Source organism: Erpetoichthys calabaricus, chromosome 3, assembly GCF_900747795.2.
Source record: "Erpetoichthys calabaricus chromosome 3, fErpCal1.3, whole genome shotgun sequence".
In the NCBI taxonomy this organism is placed as follows: Eukaryota; Metazoa; Chordata; class Cladistia; order Polypteriformes; family Polypteridae; genus Erpetoichthys; species Erpetoichthys calabaricus.
The window spans coordinates 294,727,125-294,746,072 of NC_041396.2; the positions used below are offsets into that span (position 1 = coordinate 294,727,125).

Consider the following 18,948-nt stretch of genomic DNA (forward strand, 5'->3'; position numbering starts at 1 on the left):
GATTTTGAAATCAGCCCTAAACTTAACCGAGAGCCAGTGTAAGGATTTAAGAACTGGAGTTATGTGTTCGTATTTTCTTGTTCTTGTAATAATTCTTGCAGCCGCATTTTGGATTAACTGGAGGCTGTATAAAGAACAGTTTGAACATCCAGTGAACACCGCATTGCAGTAGTCAATTCTACTAGAAATAAATGCATGAATTAATATCTCAGAATCCTGCTTATTTACAAAACGCCTTAATTTCCTAACATTTTTAAGATGTAAGAAACACGATTTGGACAACTTTGTAATATGCGCTTTAAATGACATGCTAGAGTCAAAGATAACTCCGAGATTGCGGGCTGATTCAGTAAAATTAATGGGGATTCCAACTGAGTTAAATGATGACAAAAAATTGTTATCATCATCATCATTCTCTCCAACAATTAACATCTCTGTTTTATCTGTGTTTAAAGGCAAGTAGACAGTAGACAGAGATTATGTAGGCAACAGTGAAATCTGGAGAACTTTACAGTTTACATGACTACTACTGCTGTGTTTGGGGTAATTTTTTCATTGCCTGTTTCTATTGTATTTAATTTTATTTATATTTATACTGTTTGTGAGATGCTGGTCAATATGAATGCCTCCTTACAGAAAAGCTTCTGAAATACATGCAACAATCTAATGACATTCTAGGAACAGTGATGCTTAAGATGGCTGGGTTGTTGTAACATTAACTAAAAATGAAGACATAAAAGATTTGTTTGGTTAGAGTATCAGGTTCCCAATGAAAGAAAACTTTAGAATACTAGGACTGTTTTTTTAATTAGTGATTATCCTTTGGTATTAATGCTTTTACATCCGTGCACAAAAGTTGGTGCACGTGTGAGGTGACAATGTGCCCAGTGCTGCTGGGGTCAGTACGGCCTTCTATGATCCTAAATTGATGAAGTGGACTGAAGAACATTATGTTATGCTAAAATACACCACAAAGTACATTCTCCTGATGTCCATCTTTTCCTTCTGCACTTCCAAAGACAGCCATGTTTTGTTAACAGGCAACTCTAAATCCTGTGAGTGGGTCTATGATTGATTGGACCCCACCTCACCTTCTAGGAGTGGTTACTGTATTGTACTTGATGTTGTCAGGATAGACGGAATTAACTAAAGTGGGTTTCACAATGTTTTTTATATTGGAGATGAGGGTCTCTTTCAATAAGATACAACAATTGGCTCTGAAAAGTTAAGCATTTGAAGAGAAGCTTGTTCACCATTTGCTTAAATGAGTGATGAGATAAAGCAATATTTTAAATATAATATGAAAAAGTTTTACAATTGTCTAAGGACAATGGATGCTTTACGGGATTAATAGAGTTTATTACAAATGCAAACAACTTTGCTGCTCCTAATGCTATCAACCCTTCAGTAAAGGCCAGAAACCAGTAATATTTTTGTCTTCTCTGTGGCATTCTTGTAGGGGTATTCATATTCTCTTCAATTTTTTACAGCAAGATGGAGGAAAGGTTCAATGAGTATTACAGAAGGAAATTGTATGAAAGATAGGTTCTGCAAAAAGGAGAAAGACAGCACTGTGGTTAGTGGCAGAGGTCCTTTGGGATCAACTACAGAGTTTTATCACATGTGCTGGTTTTCTGAATCCACTTAGAGATGCCTCTTCTGTCCAGGAACAAAGCAACAGACATCACCCACCTCTCTGACTTTGCTCTCTCCCTGGTAGACTGCCATTTGCTGGGCTGTGTCCCGGCACAACAGTTTATACCTCTTACATCACTCTGATACTTATTTATTTAGATGGGACGGTCCACAGCAGGGCAAGGCAGTAGGAGGGGTAGGCCCGCCTTCTGGAATGGGCAGAACTAAGCTATAAAAGAGCTCACCTCTGTAGGCATCACATAGGACTCCTTCTTGGACTGCGGACTGTTCTTGGCCAGAGCCTTTCTCACAGCTTGCTCTAGTCTCAGTTCTTATTCCAGTTTGTTTGCACCAATTAGATTTAGACAAACTAGTGAAAGGCAAAAATGAGTCTCAGCAAGACTACTAGTATAAGGAGCAGTGGGGGACGAGGAACCTCTAAATCAATGATTGTGCCGATGAGCAGGCAAAGAATGAGCTTTGTGTCCAGGTCCAGGGCAGCTCCTGTTAGCACTTTATTCTCAAGTGGTAGCAGCTATAAGGCTGGTGGTGGTGGTGGTGGTGGCGGCTTTGCGGTTCGTTCTGGGGGTGGAATTGGATCACCACTTTCTAGAGGGGCAGAAGTAGGATTAGGTAGAGGATATGGTGGAGGATTCAGTAGCAGGCTCGTTGGAGGATTAGGTACCGGATATGGTGGCGGATTCGGCGGTGGAATTGGCGGTGGAATTGGTGGCGGATTGGGCAGTGGAATTGGCGGTGGAATGGGTGGCGGATTGCACGGTGTAATGGGTCCAGCAACACCAATCACATCAGTCACCGTTAACCAGAGTTTACTGGCCCCTCTCAACCTGGAAATTGATCCCAACATTCAGCAAGTACGAGCCCAGGAAAAGGAGCAGATCAAGATCCTCAACAATCGCTTTGCCTCCTTCATTGACAAGGTAAGTCTACCCATTTAATAAATTCAGTTGGGTCTGATAAGGATAAGCACTTGTAAAGATACAAGAAATTGAATGTTTTAAGCTAACACATCAAGATTTTGGATTGAAGAGTTTGAACATTTAGCCATAGCACAAAAGATCAAGAAATTCATTTTATTGGCATTTGTTTCCAAACATTATCTGTTGGGAACATTTCTAGTTGTGTCGATTTTGAAATATGAAGAAGGCAAGCATGCCAGGCTATTTGTACCTTAAATTTGAATGGCAGTCGATAATGAAGCATGCTGCAAAGATGGCTTTTAACTTATCTCTGCTTTAATGATCCCTTTAATATTGTGCTTTTGAAATATATTTGAACAGAACTGGTGTGTAAATGCTGTAGAGATGTGTTTCTGAGGATTGGTTGTTCTTATTAGACAGCTAAAAGAAGGCAGCACTTTAACTAAAAAAGAATAAAAAGCAAAATGGTTACTTCTGTCTGAATGGCACCTGTAGCAGCAATGTTGGTGTTTATTAAAAACTAGTCATTAAGCCCGTTACAATAACGGGCGCTAGAACAGTAAATGGCAAGGAACCTTTTACCTCATTACATTTTTTCCGTAAAATGCCTGTAATTTTCTCTGACAGTAATACTGGCTTTGCTGTCCATAATATGCGTTTAATTCTCTGCGACAACAGTGGGCAATCAGCAGATTCTCCCCAGCAACTGACATAATGTGCGCGAAAATAAATCTACTTTTACTTTACACTTTACCGGGCCAAGCTTCTTAATCGCAAATCTGACATAGTCAGAGTGAACACTTGCACAACAATGGGGAAGCTGGTCTCTGCGTCTCAGTACCCGACTGGATTTGTCGTGTTTTCTGTTTTAGGTCTTACCTCATTTACCGTATTCCGATTGGATCTGCCGCGTGATATTTTATAGGTCCCGCCCTCTCTGTCTTGTGTGACGCGTCAGGTGGCCTTTGAAGCATCTGCTTTGAAGTATCGCTCCGTGCCCTGCGCACGCGCACTTCACCAGAAGACACGGACACATGGACGCACACGGGGATTTTATTAAAGAGGATGTCACCTATAGTCATAGCCTCGGGCTGTCTGAATCAAACATTTATGGAAGTTGGATTTCAATTTTGTTTTGCACAAGAAGGGATACAGCGTCAGATTTGGGGGCGCTGCAGCAAACACCCCCAATATTCTGCTGTTGCGAAGTACCTCTTCTGAGTTCCTCCAGCTATGTGGTATAATTAGGATTTAGTTGTACACAGGGGCTCTAACATATTTTGACAACTTGTATATAATTTTATTTCCACATAAATAAACATAACCATGTACAGCAATAATTGGATTTACATTAGAAAAATATTGGGTGCAATTGGAGTCACATTATCAAGTCTACAGATTCTTGAACCAACATAAATCTATAATCTAAGTAGAGTTGATTCATTTTTTTACTTGCCATTGAAAAGAATTAACATAATGACTGCTGACATGTAAAAGGGATCTACTTGTCCTTCCACACCCTTCTGCTAACCAATCACACCTGAAGAAGGTGTCAGAACGAGATCAGCTAAGGCGTGGCTTTCAATGGCAGTGCTTTACAATGAGAGAGCTGCAAAGATGAGGAGAATCAAGATGGCGTTACTGTGATGTTCAATGCACACCAGTATAAAGAAAGGAAAAATGTTTTTCGACACTGTATTCTCAAAATGTAATCTGGCAACCTTATAATGATATTAGCACATTTCATTAATATGTTAATGCTCAGTCCACTCAGCCTCTTGTTTCTTATTTGCACCTATCTGCAGGTCCGCTTCCTGGAGCAGCAGAACAAGATGCTGGAGACCAAATGGAACCTCCTGCAAGAGCAAAGTGGTAGTGGTCCAGGTGGTGTAAGATCTAATATTGAACCCATGTTTGAAGCCTACATTGCTAATCTGCGTCGGCAGCTAGACGGCTTGAACAATGAGAAAATTAGGCTGGATTTAGATTTGAAAAACATGCAAGGCTTGGTGGAAGACTTCAAGAACAAGTGAGTTCACGAAAATAAAGCAATTTAAATAAGGCAGGCAATGCTGAATGTGAAAATGCTGATTACGCACTTCAAATATAAAGGGGTAACAACAAAAGTGCAACTTATTGTACTCCAATAGGAAGGTACATGAGTGTTAGGCAGAGTTACAACAAGAAAGAAACTAATGAATAAATGCAAGAGGAAGTAGTATGGAGTGAGACTGCTGTCAAAAATAACTCATAATAATTTAATTTTTCATTTCACACGTGTGGATTATCCTTTGCCTTCTGAAAAGTAAGCCTGAGCTTCTGAAAATTTCGAGTACAAATCTCAGGAGTGAACAAACTGTCATGGTCCTCGGGGGGGCAGATTGCAGAGCTCAGCGGGATGTGCACATACACAGGGAGTGGGGGGGTTAGGGATTTCAGACCCACCCATGTAACATCTATGTTTGTATTGTTAGTCAGGTGGAGAAGGGTACTGCTGCAGCTAGGGGGCAAATGTTGAGTAGGACAGGCAATGTCAGGAGGGAGGAACTACGGAAGCTGGCAGAAGTGGTTTGAATGCTACGATACTTTCTGCCAGATGGAAGTAGGACAAAGAGACTGTGGGAATGGTGTGGGCAATCCTTCAGAATGCCATGGGCTTTGCAAGTACAACGCTTGATAAAATGTCTTTAATGGAGGGTAGAAAGGTCCCAATGATCTTTCCTGCTGTGTGCACTCTCCATTGTAGGCCCTTGCGGTCAGAGACACTGCAGTTCTTAAATGAGAAAGAACAGATTTATGCAAACCTGCCTTCACAAGATAAGGTTTGCAATAACTTCCACCACCCGATCCTATCTGCTGGGCTTAACTTTATTGTCAAATTTAATTGGAAACATCCAAGCTGGCCTTTGTAAAATCGTGTGGATCTTAGGCTGGCTCTTCTTGGTCTTATATGTATATTCTATTTTCCCTATTAAATGTAGCCTAACTTGACAACTTCATGTGTGACAAACTTTTATTCTGAAAACTTCATCCTACCCGCCAAGTATGTCCACTCCTACTTGACATTCGGAGTTCATCACCCCATCCCACCCTCCTTGCCTCTGTGGGGCATTTTAGTTGATCTGCCAAAGCACTCCTTCTTTTTCACCCCAAAATGGTCAGCTCATAAAATGCAGTGTAAGCTCCAAAATATTAAGTTATTATACATTTTATCTCAGTACAATAAGAAAAAGAATTACTGTGAAATCAAAAGATAAGATGGAATGGAGGTGATTTAAATTAGTTTCATGTTGCAGATAAAGAGGATGATATGTGTCCAAATGGCTCTAATATGAGAGCAGATGAAGGTACAGGATGACAAGAGGAATTTGATGATGGTTTAATACTAGAATAGGAAAATAAGTAGTAGCTTCACAATGAAGGTATGTGAGATATACCTGAATATTAAATAATGAGGTAAAATAAACAAAGACCCCCAAAGGTAATGTGAAATCTCCCCTCAGGAATCAATTAGATAGATAGATAGATAATAGATAGATAGATAGATAGATAGATAGATAGATAGATAGATAGATAGATAGATAGATAGATAGATAGATAGATAGATAGATAGATAGATAGATAGATAGATAGATAGATAGATAGATAGATAGATACTTTATTAATCCCAAGGGGAAATTCACATACCCCAGCAGCAGCATGCTGATACAAAAACAATATTAAAGAGTAATAAAAATGCTGGAAAAACCAGACAATAACTTTGAATAATGTTAACGTTTACCCCCCCGGGTGGAATTGAAGAGTCGCATAGTGTGGGTGAGGAACGATCTCCTCAGTCTGTCGCTGAAGCTGCTCCTCTGTCTGGAGATGATCCTGTTCAGTGGATGCAGTGGATTCTCCATGATTGATAGGAGTCTGCTCAGCGCCCTTCACTCTGCCACGGATGTCAAACTGTCCAGCTCCATGCCTACAATAGAGCCTGCCTTCCTCACCAGTTTGTCCAGGCGTGAGGCGTCCTTCTTCTTAATGCTGCCTCCCCAGCACACCACTGCGTAGAAGAGGGCACTCGCCACAACCGTCTGATAGAACATCTGCAGCATCTTATTGCAGATGTTGAATGACGCCAGTCTTCTAAGGAAGTACAGCCGGCTCTGTCCTCTCTTGCATAGAGCATCAGTATTGACCAGTCCAATTTATCATCCAAATCAAGTATCAAATTAAAGTTAAATCAAAATTAAGCATCAATCATCATCATTAATATTATTAAACTAATTCAACTAATTCAAGCAGTGTTGGCTACTTGCTGTAGTTTTACTGGTAAATTAATCAACACATTATTTTCACAAGATCAACTGAAGATCATAAAACACAATCAGTCCACTACATGTACGTTACTCGTAACAAAACACATACTTTTTTTCAACATGGCCACAGCCACATTAATAAAAAATAATGTGGAATTTGATCTTAAAAATAGTAATTTCAGAATTCGTCTTAAACAGTTAATGCATTACAATAAAAGTCTTCACACTCTAAAAACTGAGCATCAAAGCTTAACTTATGTGAAAAAATTTATACTACCCAAGTGTTAGACTGGTTCAAAGTCTACGAACTGTAATGATGTAATGACACGTTAACAGTTCCTTTAAACAGAAGAAAACAAAGAGAAACTCATTCTAAAATATATCTCTCTATTATAAAAGGACATCTTGAGATGAGACGAGACGAGACTCTATCCAAGAGATTGTTTCAAGTGGGTCCTGCCCTCCTCTCAACCATTTTCAGTTACCGGTCCTCTCACGTCTCATTCGTGTGAATGCTTTTGTCAGACACAGTTCTTGCACTCTCAACTCTTATAAATTTTTACGTTTTCCTCACTTTAAGTTCCCAATAAAAGAATACTTATTATTTGGACGTTATTGATTACTTGGGCATTTATTGGTTACTTTGCAAAATAAATTATTAACTGCTGAAGATGTAGATCGGTTTGTCAAAGTCATTAAACACATGTCTCATGGACTTCATTTAAAAGATTCAGTATGCTGTGACTCAAAAGAAAAAAAGTGTTTACAGAAATTTCCTAAAGCTTTCGTTAATTCAACAGATGTGACTAAGACTGGCTTTCCTGATAGTCGCCGTAGAGATAATCGTCACGAACAACACACTTATCACGAAAATTAAGATTGTAAAATTGTGAAGATCTATAATTCAATGATTATACCGTATAACCCCTATTTGCTCAAACGATTCAATTGTCATATTAGTGTTGAGTATTGTGCATCGGTTATGAGTATTAAGTACATCTACAAGTAAAGTATTTTTTCTCCATAAGACGCACCTGACCATTAGACGCACCTAGGTTTAGAGGAGGAGATTAAATTCTGAACCAAATGGTGTACTAATATGTTTAATAAAATATAGCACAATAATATTTCAACCATGTAAATTCAACAGTGGTATTAAGAAACATCATCACTGTCATTAACAAATAAGGAGAGACTTTATGGTTCAAGCACTCTTCTAGTTTGATGGAAACCCCAAGAACTCCTCATCGCTAGTTTTAGAATTTATGAAGCTCAGTTGCTCACAGTCACATTGCAGGAGCACGTACCTATCATCACGCATGTTTGGACCAATGCTCCCTGAAGTTATATCGCCAGTCTAGTCCCATCTATATTTGTAATGCCACAAAGCCCTTCATCTCGTGTTTTGTTGTGGGTTTCCAGTTTGAAAAACGAGAATGCGGTGCAAGCACAGCCCTCGATTCAAAAAAATTGCTCTGCATACCTGTTTGTCTCGTCTGACAGTAGCTGAAAGGCAGCTTCAGGAAAGAACAGCCTGAAGTGTAGTCCAGCGGCTGGTAATCTGTCGAGTCCAACAGCAAGCCATACTGTCTTGTGAAGTCCGGTAGCCAGTTTGGCTCCCACGGATCAATGTCTAGGTATTCCTCCCACACAAACCTTGCCATAGGCGCATCGGCTGCACGAATGCGCTCAGCTGGCGCGGCATCGGCTGGTGTCCCAATCAGCTGATGCCAGATCCTCACTCTCTTGTTCGATCTCCTGATCACTCTCAACAAAATCAGATTCTGAAAAATCAGAGTCCGACTCAGTGATAATGCGCAAAACATTTGTTTTCTGCACTTGCTTCGCTCCATCGTGAGATGTCGATGCCATCTTGCCTTTGTTTACATTTGTTTACATTTTACAACTCACACACATGCAAGGATTAGATGCCAAGTCAATGAGTCTAACATTCCTCCAAGCACAGAGGGAATGCCTGTAACGTATCAGTGAGTTTTGTCACCCTCTACCCCTGGATGTCGACTTTTGTCAGGTAATACACATCATGGTCTGTGATGCAATATTCGCTCCATAAGACGCACAGACATTTCCAACCTTCTTTTGGGGAAAAAAGTGCGTCTTATGGTGCGAAAAATACGGTACATTCATAAAGGGCACGATAGAGTAGACGTAACTTTATCCAAAGAACAGTCTCATGACGAAGTTCAAGCATATTTAGATACTCGGCACGTCAGTGCAATAGAAAGCATTTAATGGAATTGCCAATGCACGGTCAAAGTCATTCTGTTGAATTATTACCAATTCATTTACCAGGTTAGAATATGATTCAATTTAAAGAAGGCAAAGAAGCTGAAGCTTTAATGGTAGCGAAAACTAAACATACAAATTTGTGGCTTATTTTGAACTTAATTAAACTGAAATAAATGCAAAAGCATATACGTATGCGCAAATACCACAACATTACACATGGAAGAAACAAAAAAGGAGTGTGGTATCCAAGAAAAATTAATTGTAAAAATGGTTTCATTTAAAATTGTTGTTACGTGAATTGAAAGGAGCAACATCATATAAAGATGTTCTAACTATAGCTGGAACTAAGTACAGTATGGTACTTTTCAAGAAGCGTCACAAGCAGCTGGATTATGTAAATCAGACAATTATATGTTCGAAATGATGTCTGATGCCACTTCTGTAATGATGCCTGACAAATTAAGTCACTTCTTAGTGTACTTAATTATAACGGGTGAAGTTGATGCTTTAAAATTATGGGAAGCGTTCAAAGGACCATTATATGAAAAGTCTAATGAACAAACGGCTCTTTCGATCATCAAAGAATTGTTAGAAGCAGAAGATTTAACGATACAGCAATTTGGACTTCCAGAAGAAATAGACGAATGTGTGGTAAAGAAAGAGATAACAGCAGATGAAGATTTATCTGTGGAAGGCCATGGAAAATTATATCGGGAAATGTACTCAAAATGAAACGATGATCAAAGAGCAGTTTTTGACACAATTCAAAAAAGAATTCTGGGTAAAATTCGTCAGAGGTTACTCTTCATAGATGGACCTGGAGGCACATCCGCTTAACCATATGTGAGCAGCAGAGCCACGAAGTGGCTTGCGCATAGCGCCTGCCCTGGGGTTGGGGAGCAAAGCAAGCAGGGGGCAGAGCCCCCTAGTAATAACTTAATATTTGGGAGATTATGCAGCATTTTATGAACTGATCATTTCGAGGAGGTAAACACAGAAGTTCTTTGCCAGATTTGCTGTAGCAAATAGGATGAGATGGGTGACAAATTCCAAGCCACCCACATCTAACTTTGCAAATGCAGATAATGTCACACGGCAGGCATGAAAGTAGCTGCACAACTATACATAGCGCCATGTGGCTGAAGGAGAAAGTGTACCCGAGAGCACTGACTGCCACTCAAGTTAACACATTTGTGAGACCACCTAAATCCCCCTAAAAACAGTTTTTTAAATCTACGTATTACTTTGTGAAGTTAAATTGGGCCCAATGCAGGGGTTTGCATGGGTAAGCTCTACAATTGCTGGCTTCTGCGTTTCACCCAGTGCAGCCAGAACTGTCTACAGCCTTGCAACCACCAACATCAGCTGTTTGTAAGATGAACATTGTCTTCAGTGTAAAAATAATACAAAACTTATGTAACTCTGACTGAGGAACTTAACCTGCCAGTGCTATAGACATATGAGAAATATGAAATATACCTGTAAAGTCCATTGGAATGGGGTTCAGTGAGGAAAGAACAATTCAGAAATGATTTTTTGAATTCATTCAATTCACTGTATTCATCTGTTCATGGAATACAGACTAATAGTATTTGCATAAGATTCCAGCTATAACAAAATTACAGAAAAAATAAAGCATCAGTCATTTATGAGTAGAAAAGAACAAAGTGGGAAAAGGGAGACTGCTTTCTAAAAAAAGTACAGTACAGTACAGTACAAGGGAAAGTGGAAATGTCAGTAAATGTCAGTAATGCTGAAAGTGTAATGTGCCAGCTTCAGACTCATGGAGTCTCCACCCAATGAATAACACTGGAGTGGAATAACACTGGGACATGGAGTAGAGTATCTGAGAAGAAAAGCAACACATAATCATTCAACACTATTGTTACGTAGAAAAATATAAAATCCACCTGAAGCTGAGCGTGTTTAGGATGGGAGAATAAGTAGGAGAATCTTGGGTTGCTGCGGGAAAAGGTGTTGGTGAGGACAGCAGGGGGCATAGATAGATAGATAGATAGATAGATAGATAGATAGATAGATAGATAGATAGATAGATAGATAGATAGATAGATAGATAGATAGATAGATAGATAGATAGATAGATAGATAGATAGATAGATAGATAGATAGATAGATAGATACTTTATTAATCCCAGGGGGAAATTCACATACTCCAGCAGCAAAAAATATTAAATTAAAGAGTAATAAAAAATGCAGGTAAAAAACAGACAATAACTTGAATAATGTTCAACGTTTACCCCCTCTGGTGGAATTGAAGAGTCGCATAGTTTGGGGGAGGAATGATCTTCTCAGTCTGTCAGTGGAGCAGGACAGTGACAGCAGTCTGTCGCTGAAACTGCTCCTCTGTCTGGAGATGACACTGTTTAATGGATGTAGTGGATTCTCCATAATTGATAGGAGCCTGCTGAGTGCCCGTTGCTCTGCTACGGATGTCAAACCATCCAGCTCTATGCCAACAATAGAGCCTGCCTTCCTCACCAGTTTGTCCAGGTGTGAGGCATCCTTCTTCTTAATGCTGCCTCCCCAGCACACCACTGCGTAGAAGAGGGCACTCGCCACAACCGTCTGATAGAACATCTGCAGCATCTTACTGCAGATGTTGAAGGATGCCAGTCTTCTAAGGAAGTACAGGCGGCTCTGTCCTTTCTTGCACAGAGAATCAGTATTGGCAGTCCAGTCCAATTTATCGTCCAGCTGCACTCCCAGGTATTTATAGGTCTGCACCCTCTGCACACAGTCACCTCTGATGATCACGGGGTCCATGAGGGGCCTGGGTCTCCTAAAATCCACCACCAGTTCCTTGGTTTTGCTGGTGTTCAGTTGTAGGTGGTTAAAGTCGCACCATTTAACAAAGTCCTTGATGAGGTTTCTATACTCCTCCTCCTGCCCACTCCTGATGCAGCCCACGATAGCAGTGTCGTCAGCAAACTTTTGCACGTGGCAGGACTCCGAGTTATATTGGAAGTCTGATGTATATAGGCTGAACAGGACCGGAAAAAGTACAGTCCCCTGCGGCGCTCCTGTGTTGCTGACCACAATGTCAGATCTGCAATTCCCGAGACGCACATACATACATGCATCATGGGCATCAATTGAAAAGAGTAGGGTGTTCCCGATGTACTGGCTAAAATACCCACCACGGTCTGACCATTCTGGCTCACTGATCATCCTCTGTCTCTAACAGTCTCTTTCTTTCAACCTTATATTAACTAATAGCTAATGTACAGGGAGAGTATTAACATAAAATATCGACTGTCAAATAATCAAGGGTATGGGTGGTATAGTTAAACCTCAAATCCCAAAGTAATGCACATGAAGTTAACTGTTGACACTAATTTGGCCAGTCAGTGTAAGCGTGGGTCTGTACATGACCAGGTCCTTTGATGAACGGCCATCCCACCTGCAGTTGAATGCTGCCTGCTATTTTGATAGGCTAAACTGAACAGAAGCAATTTTTACACTGCTGTCATTTTTAAAATATTATATTCTTGGAAGACTTAAATACATTTTAAATATAATTAACTGATTGATTGATTCAGTCATTCATTCATTAATTTTTTATTACTGTTTAATTCCATTCAGGGTCATAAGAAACTGAGATAAAGCAATATATATTAAATGTGCACGAATATAATTCTAAAACATTCATTCATTTATTCTCCACTGCTTCTCTGAAGCCAGGTCACCTGGGTCAACAGTCATAACAGTGAGGCCCATACTTCACCTTCCCCAGCCACATCTGCTAACTCATACTGTTGGATCCCAACACGTTCCCAGGCTGTATGGGAGATATAATCCTCCCAGCAAGTCCTGGGTGTTCCACGGGATCTCATCCCAGCTGGTCGAACCCATAAAACATCCACACAGACTCTGTGCACTTAGGCAGTTAATGGCAAACTGACGAAATACTTTGATTTTTACTCAGATATGAAGATGAAATCAACAAAAGGGCTACAGTGGAAAATGATTTTGTCCTGCTGAAAAAGGTAAAAATATGAATTTTAACAAATAAAATCTTGCCTGAAGAAGGGGCCTGAGTTGCCTTGAAAGCTTGCATATTGTAATCTTTTTAGTTAGCCAATAAAAGGTGTCATTTTCCTTGACTTTTCTCTACATTCATAATGGCTAACACGGTACAACACCCTAGTACAACAAATAAAATGTAATTCAGAATGTTCAGAGCCTATTTAAATAGCATAGGATTATGAAATTTGTCAAAATTACATTTGGAAAAATACTCCATGCCACTCAGATTCAGGTAATACTGTAAGTTGATGCCAAACAGTTCACAGTTGCAGCATTTGCATGCCACTTTCTTCTCTCTAGGATGTTGATGGTGCTTACATGAACAAGGTTGAACTGGAGGCCAAGGTCCAGGCACTTCAAGATGAGATTAACTTTTTGCGTGCCCTCTACGATGCGGTAATCATCTTAATTTGTCAGAATGATATGACATAATTGAACACTGATACATCGCAAGTTGTTGATGTTTCCTCTGGTTTGTAATCACAGGAGCTCACCGAATTACAGAATCAGGTTAAAGACACCTCAGTGATTCTAGAGTTGGATAACAGCCGCAATCTCGATCTGAATGCCATCGTGGCAGAAGTGCGCGCTCAGTATGAAGACATTGCCAACCGCAGCCGAGCAGAGGCTGAGACCTGGTACATGCAGAAGGTAAGCAATGGAGAAATGTGCCGTATTATTACTAGACCCAGACATGACAAAAGAATAGAGAAGCGATTCACATATTAATATAAAAATATCTTAAGACTTTTACCATTCTTGTAGTATGAAGAGATGACATCGTCAGCTGTAAAATACGATGATGATCTGAAAGACACCAAATCTGAAATTTCAGACCTGAAGCGTTTCATCAACAGACTGACAGCTGAAATTGAAGCACTCAAGGGACAGGTAAGCCATTAAGTTCTCATTCTACCATTTTATATAAACATGTATAACACACAGAAAGGTTTTCTGCGTCTTGATGCCCTGTGACTAAGAATCACAATTTACATCGGGGTGTCTAAGCTCCAGTCCTGGTGGGCCGCAGTGGCTGCAGGTTTTCATTCTAACACTTTTCCTAATCAGTGACCAGTTTTCACTGCTAATTCACTTCCTTTTCCTTTCATTTTAATAGTCTGTTTTTAAGGATTCAGACCTCTCAATTTATTCCTTTCTTTATTAAATGGCAGCCAAACAGAAATGAGACGTGAAACGAGGTAACAGATGTCCAGCTAAACTGGGATTTCAATCTCCAACCAATTTCCTTCCACCCAGTCTCTTAATGAGAAGCTGATTCTTGCTTGTAATTAAAGCAGTTATTTAATTCCACAGCTTGTTGCTGCTCTCATTCTGCCACAGCAGACATTTCCAAAACTGTTAATTTATTCTTCTAAGACCACTGGCAAAATATATTGGTGACCTGAGAGATCAACCTTATTGAGACCTCCAACTTTCTTTATTTTCAGATATTGTGTGGTGGGCGCAGGAATGCTGGTCTGTGGCAGCTTGTTTTGTGTCTCATTATTGTATGGCTGCTAATTAAAGAAAAAGAGACAACTAAGGGGTCTGAGTCAAGTTAATTACAATTAAGGCAAAAAGAAGTTAATTAGCAGCAAAAACAGGTTACTGATGAAGAAGATGGTTAGAATGAAAACCTGCAGCCACTGCGGCCGAACAGGACTGGAGTTCGACAACAGTGGTTTACAGGATTATTAGATATAGTCCAAAACCACACTTCATAATGGTTACCAATTTAAACATCGTTAAATTGTTTTTATCCTGTCAAGAGGGCAAACTTGGAGACTGCAATCACTGAAGCCGAGGAACATGGAGAGCTGGCTGTGAAAGATGCAAAGGCCCGCATCGCTGATCTGGAGGCCGCCTTGCAGAAAGCCAAACAAGATATGGCCCTGCAGGTCCGTGAATACCAGGAGCTGATGAATGTCAAGCTGGCCCTGGACATTGAGATCGCCACCTACAGGAAACTACTGGAAGGCGAGGAGAGCAGGTATGAGAGTAACTCACCTGTCACTGTGGAGAGAAATCCACGCGGTATTTTTAGTGAGACAACAGCCATGAAAGTAGTAGCACCTCATTTAAAATAGAGAAAAGAAAGTATAAATATAAATATGATATGATCAAGATAAACTTAGAAAGCATCAAAAGATTGTAATACTGAGGCTTCAATCAGTCTGTTTTTCTGCCAGGCTTAGTTCAGGAGGAGGTGCAGTCACAGCAGTCCACGTTCAGACATCTTCTACTAGCGCTTCATCTGGTAAGCAGAAGAGTTCAATGAAATTCTATTTTTTTTTGAGTACATTATCTTCATTATTTTAGTGAATACTGGAAGAAACACACTGAGGCACTGAAGCTGTAATATGACAACTATGTCCTTTTTATTTTTATAGGTGGAGGTTTCGGGGCAGGAGGAGGAATTGTTGGTGGAGGATTTGGAGGTAATGGAGGTGCAGGATTCAGCAGTGCCATATCACGTAGTGGTGGCGGTGGCATCTCAGTCGGAGGCATGTCTAGCATTACAAGCTCCTTAAGCAGTACGACTCAAATGACAAGACGCATTTAAAACAGAATGAGTTTCTTTCCCTTTGATTTTGCAAGTTTCCTCTTTCATCAAAGGGTAAAACTCAACAAGTGCAACAACCTGAATGCTTTCTGAAAGCTATTTCCTTGTATTTGTTTGTCTTTTAAGTTCAACCACCCAAAAGCAGAGTTTCTGCTAAAGAACACCAGATATGACACAGTGAGATGTGATTTAGAAAGGTTATGTAGTATTAGATGAAAAAAACCTAAGTCATCCTTAGAAAAGGCCGTGTTAAAAGATAATGGAGCTTACTAAACAATTAGGAACACAACAACAGAAGATCAGCCCAATATAAGCATTGACCATTGAATTGTAAATTTCTTTTTTTTTTTAAGAGTACATTATCACCATTATTTTAGTGAATACAGAAAGAACCATGCTAAAACTGAAGCTTTGAAGTTGTAATATGACGTAACTGTGTCCTTTTCATTTTTATAGGTGGAGGAGCAGGAGGAGGAGGATTTGGAAGTGCAACAATGGGAGGAGGATATGGAACTGGAGGAGGAGTAGGATATGGAGGAGGATTTGGAAGTATATTCGATGGAGGATTTGGAAGTGGAGTCGGAGGAGGATTTGGAGGAGGAGGATTTGGAGGAGGAGGATTTGGAGGTGGAGGAGGAGGAGGATTTGCCACATCACGTAGTGGTAGCAGTGGCGTCTCAGGCGGAGGCATGTCTGGGGGACGCATAAGGAGCTCCTCAAGCAGTATGACTCAAATGACAAGACGCATTTAAAACAGAATGAGTTTCTTTCCCTTTGGTTCTGCAAGCTTCCTCTTTCATCAAAGGGTACCACTCAACAAGTGCAACAACCTGAATGCTTTCTGAAAGCTTTTACCTTTTATTAGTTTTTCTTATAAGCTCACCCACCCAAAAAACAGACTTTGTTTCTACTGGAAAACACCAGATATATGACACAGTAAGATGTGATTTAGAAAGGTTATTTAGTATTAAATGAAAAAAAAAACTTTGTTATCCTTAAAAAGGCCGTGTTAACAGATAATGCAGCTAACTAAACAATTAGGAACACTACAACAGAAGATCAGCCCAATATAAGCATTGACCATAATTAAAGGTCCTCTCCACATTTATAAAGCAGGCTTTCACGGCAGAGCACTAAACAGAATTTCCTAAAGATAAGGACAAGTCCCACATACTTAGTTTTCTGGTTTAGTTCCTGCTGCCATCCACATTCCACATCTGATCAAGTGAACCTGGTCTGTACACTTTCAGGACTACAATCCATGAATATGTAGAACTTTCCACTCTTTTTATCTCCCAGCCCCTAAGTAAAAGTGCCAACTTGCTCAGTTTCTATCCATAACCTGTGAGCAAACAGATATTTTTGCCAAGCTTTTCCTCATTTCAAGAAATAGGCCAGGATCTGCAGAGAACACACTTGATTACATATCAGCACACTCCAATACTTCACTACTTTACTGTATAGTAAAATAAGTAAACAATTTAACTTGTATTCTGTTATAAGAAAAGTACAACCTTATTGAGTGTTCCCAACAAAATATTTTTGTATTCATTGCAAAAATAACAAATGTTTTATCAGATGCTACTAAGACTATGACTCTGCCCAAGGGAGACTCCAAGGAGTTGCCACATGCTAGACTACAAAGAACCAATGAGATCAAGTAGATGAAGTGTGTGTATAGACACTGGCTGGGTCATCGAGTGCCATAATTCTCAGGGACTTCTGAATGTTTCCTCAGAGAACAAGGAAGCAGCCTGTTTGACACCTTGAGGGATGCTGAAAGTGGGCATCGTGTCGTTCTTAACATGAATTGTCCACTCAGGATTAGCTAGGGCTATTGTTCCAGGAGAGTTACTTGCTCTTCATCCTTTGTGTTTATCATTCATATGATTATGTATACTTCTTTGTTTTGAATGCTCTGCTACTAATAAGCCATCTAAAATAATCCTGATTTATTGTTAGTGAGGAATAGCTGAAGACAAAACCCTAACAACTGCCCTCTGAAACAGATTGGCTCTGTATTGCAATTAATTCAATAAAACTGTATTGACCAATCATGTGGTGGTGTATTGTTTGACATTTGTGCGTACATCAAGACAAGTGCACAGACATTTGATTTTCATTTTTGGCAATTACATTAAAATTGACTTTACACATCCTGTTGAAGCTATGAACAACCAACTGTCACAAGAGAAGATGCAGCCCATTCAACACTGTAGCAAGAAACAGAGTTATAGTGTAATAGTGCTATTCTATTGTATATTTATACACACATAATGAGTTATCCCAACAGATAAAGTCTGCTTTGGGTATTAAAGCACATCTCTACACACCATTGGGGGTAATCAGGTGCTCCCACGGTGTGGTAATCTGTGCACATTGAAGGGTGCTGCCAAGAAGAGTTCTGAAGGGCACGATGGCCACGGGAAACAAAGGACTTCCAGAAAGCTTATCAACCTGTCAGCAGGGGTCATACAAGCCAGCTTGTTGTAGTAGAAACTCCTTGTGTGAAAGAGTAGGGAAAAGAAGGCAATTCAAAGTTAAGCTTTATCCCCTGGTATTACAGTTGATAACAAGCCAAAAAAGGTGGAGTTCGGGATGAAAAATGAAAATGCTCTCCCACCTGTTTAGCATAAAATTTTTATTTTCTAAACAACAATGGATTTTCAAAATGTGTTACACTACAAAATATCAGATCACAAACAAAACCAAAATACAAGGCCAAAAAAAAAGTCAGAAAATGGCAGATGCTGGTGTGCCAAAGTGCCTAAAATATCCAATATTTTAATATCTGGCTCTCTTACTACTAACAATGTCACTTAGTCTGTTGTGTAGTAACAGAAACAGAAGCACAGAGACTGACAGACAGCAGGGAGACTGGGAGCATTAGAGGACTGACCCTTGACTCACTGGTGACAGTAAAGATGATGATGGCAATATTAGAGTTCATCGTAACTGATGCTGCCCATTCTCTCCATTGTATGTTGTTGTGAAGCTTCTTTAGTCACCAGCTCATTTCACATCGGTGTGCTAAGAGACACCACTCCACTTATACATCTGTCACACTGTTTAATGCCTCCTTTCTTCATTTCTTAGACTAATGTCCCTACAACCCAGACTAGAAAGGTGGTAGGAAATGGATGGATAAAAGGGGATTTGTATTATTAAACAAATAAAGTTTATCCAAAAACAATATAAGTTAAAGTCC

At 39.8% G+C, this 18,948-nt stretch overlaps 1 protein-coding gene and 2 long non-coding RNA genes across 3 annotated transcripts in view; all 3 read left to right on the forward strand.

The window, feature by feature from the left end:
• Positions 1-17,797, forward strand: part of LOC127527196 (uncharacterized) — a 54,552-nt gene extending 36,755 nt beyond the window's left edge. Inside the window, exon 2 of the long non-coding RNA XR_007934498.1 lies at positions 17,319-17,797. This is a non-coding gene — a long non-coding RNA (uncharacterized LOC127527196). The remainder of the gene's footprint in view (positions 1-17,318) is intronic.
• On the forward strand, positions 1,977-15,279 carry LOC127527186 (keratin, type II cytoskeletal cochleal-like). Its single transcript, XM_051925078.1, has 7 exons — positions 1,977-2,576; positions 4,382-4,605; positions 13,077-13,137; positions 13,478-13,573; positions 13,664-13,828; positions 13,943-14,068; positions 14,947-15,279. The coding sequence occupies exons 1-7, from the start codon at positions 2,022-2,024 to the stop codon at positions 15,262-15,264; spliced, it is 1,545 nt and encodes a 514-aa protein (XP_051781038.1). The 5' UTR covers positions 1,977-2,021; the 3' UTR covers positions 15,265-15,279.
• On the forward strand, positions 15,638-17,239 carry LOC114644479 (uncharacterized). The gene is made up of 2 exons (XR_003714972.2): positions 15,638-15,937; positions 16,697-17,239. It is a non-coding gene; the product is annotated as an uncharacterized LOC114644479 (long non-coding RNA).
• Positions 17,798-18,948: the final 1,151 nt, after the last annotated feature.

Bases quoted from the DNA above. Each gene is read 5' to 3' on its own strand.
- LOC127527186 (XM_051925078.1), top strand. From the start codon at position 2,022: ATGAGTCTCAGCAAGACTACTAGTATAAGGAGCAGTGGGGGACGAGGA. The intron at 13,574-13,663 runs GTAATCATCTTA...TTGTAATCACAG, and splicing joins TGCGTGCCCTCTACGATGCG to GAGCTCACCGAATTACAGAA. The intron at 14,069-14,946 runs GTAAGCCATTAA...TATCCTGTCAAG, and splicing joins TTGAAGCACTCAAGGGACAG to AGGGCAAACTTGGAGACTGC.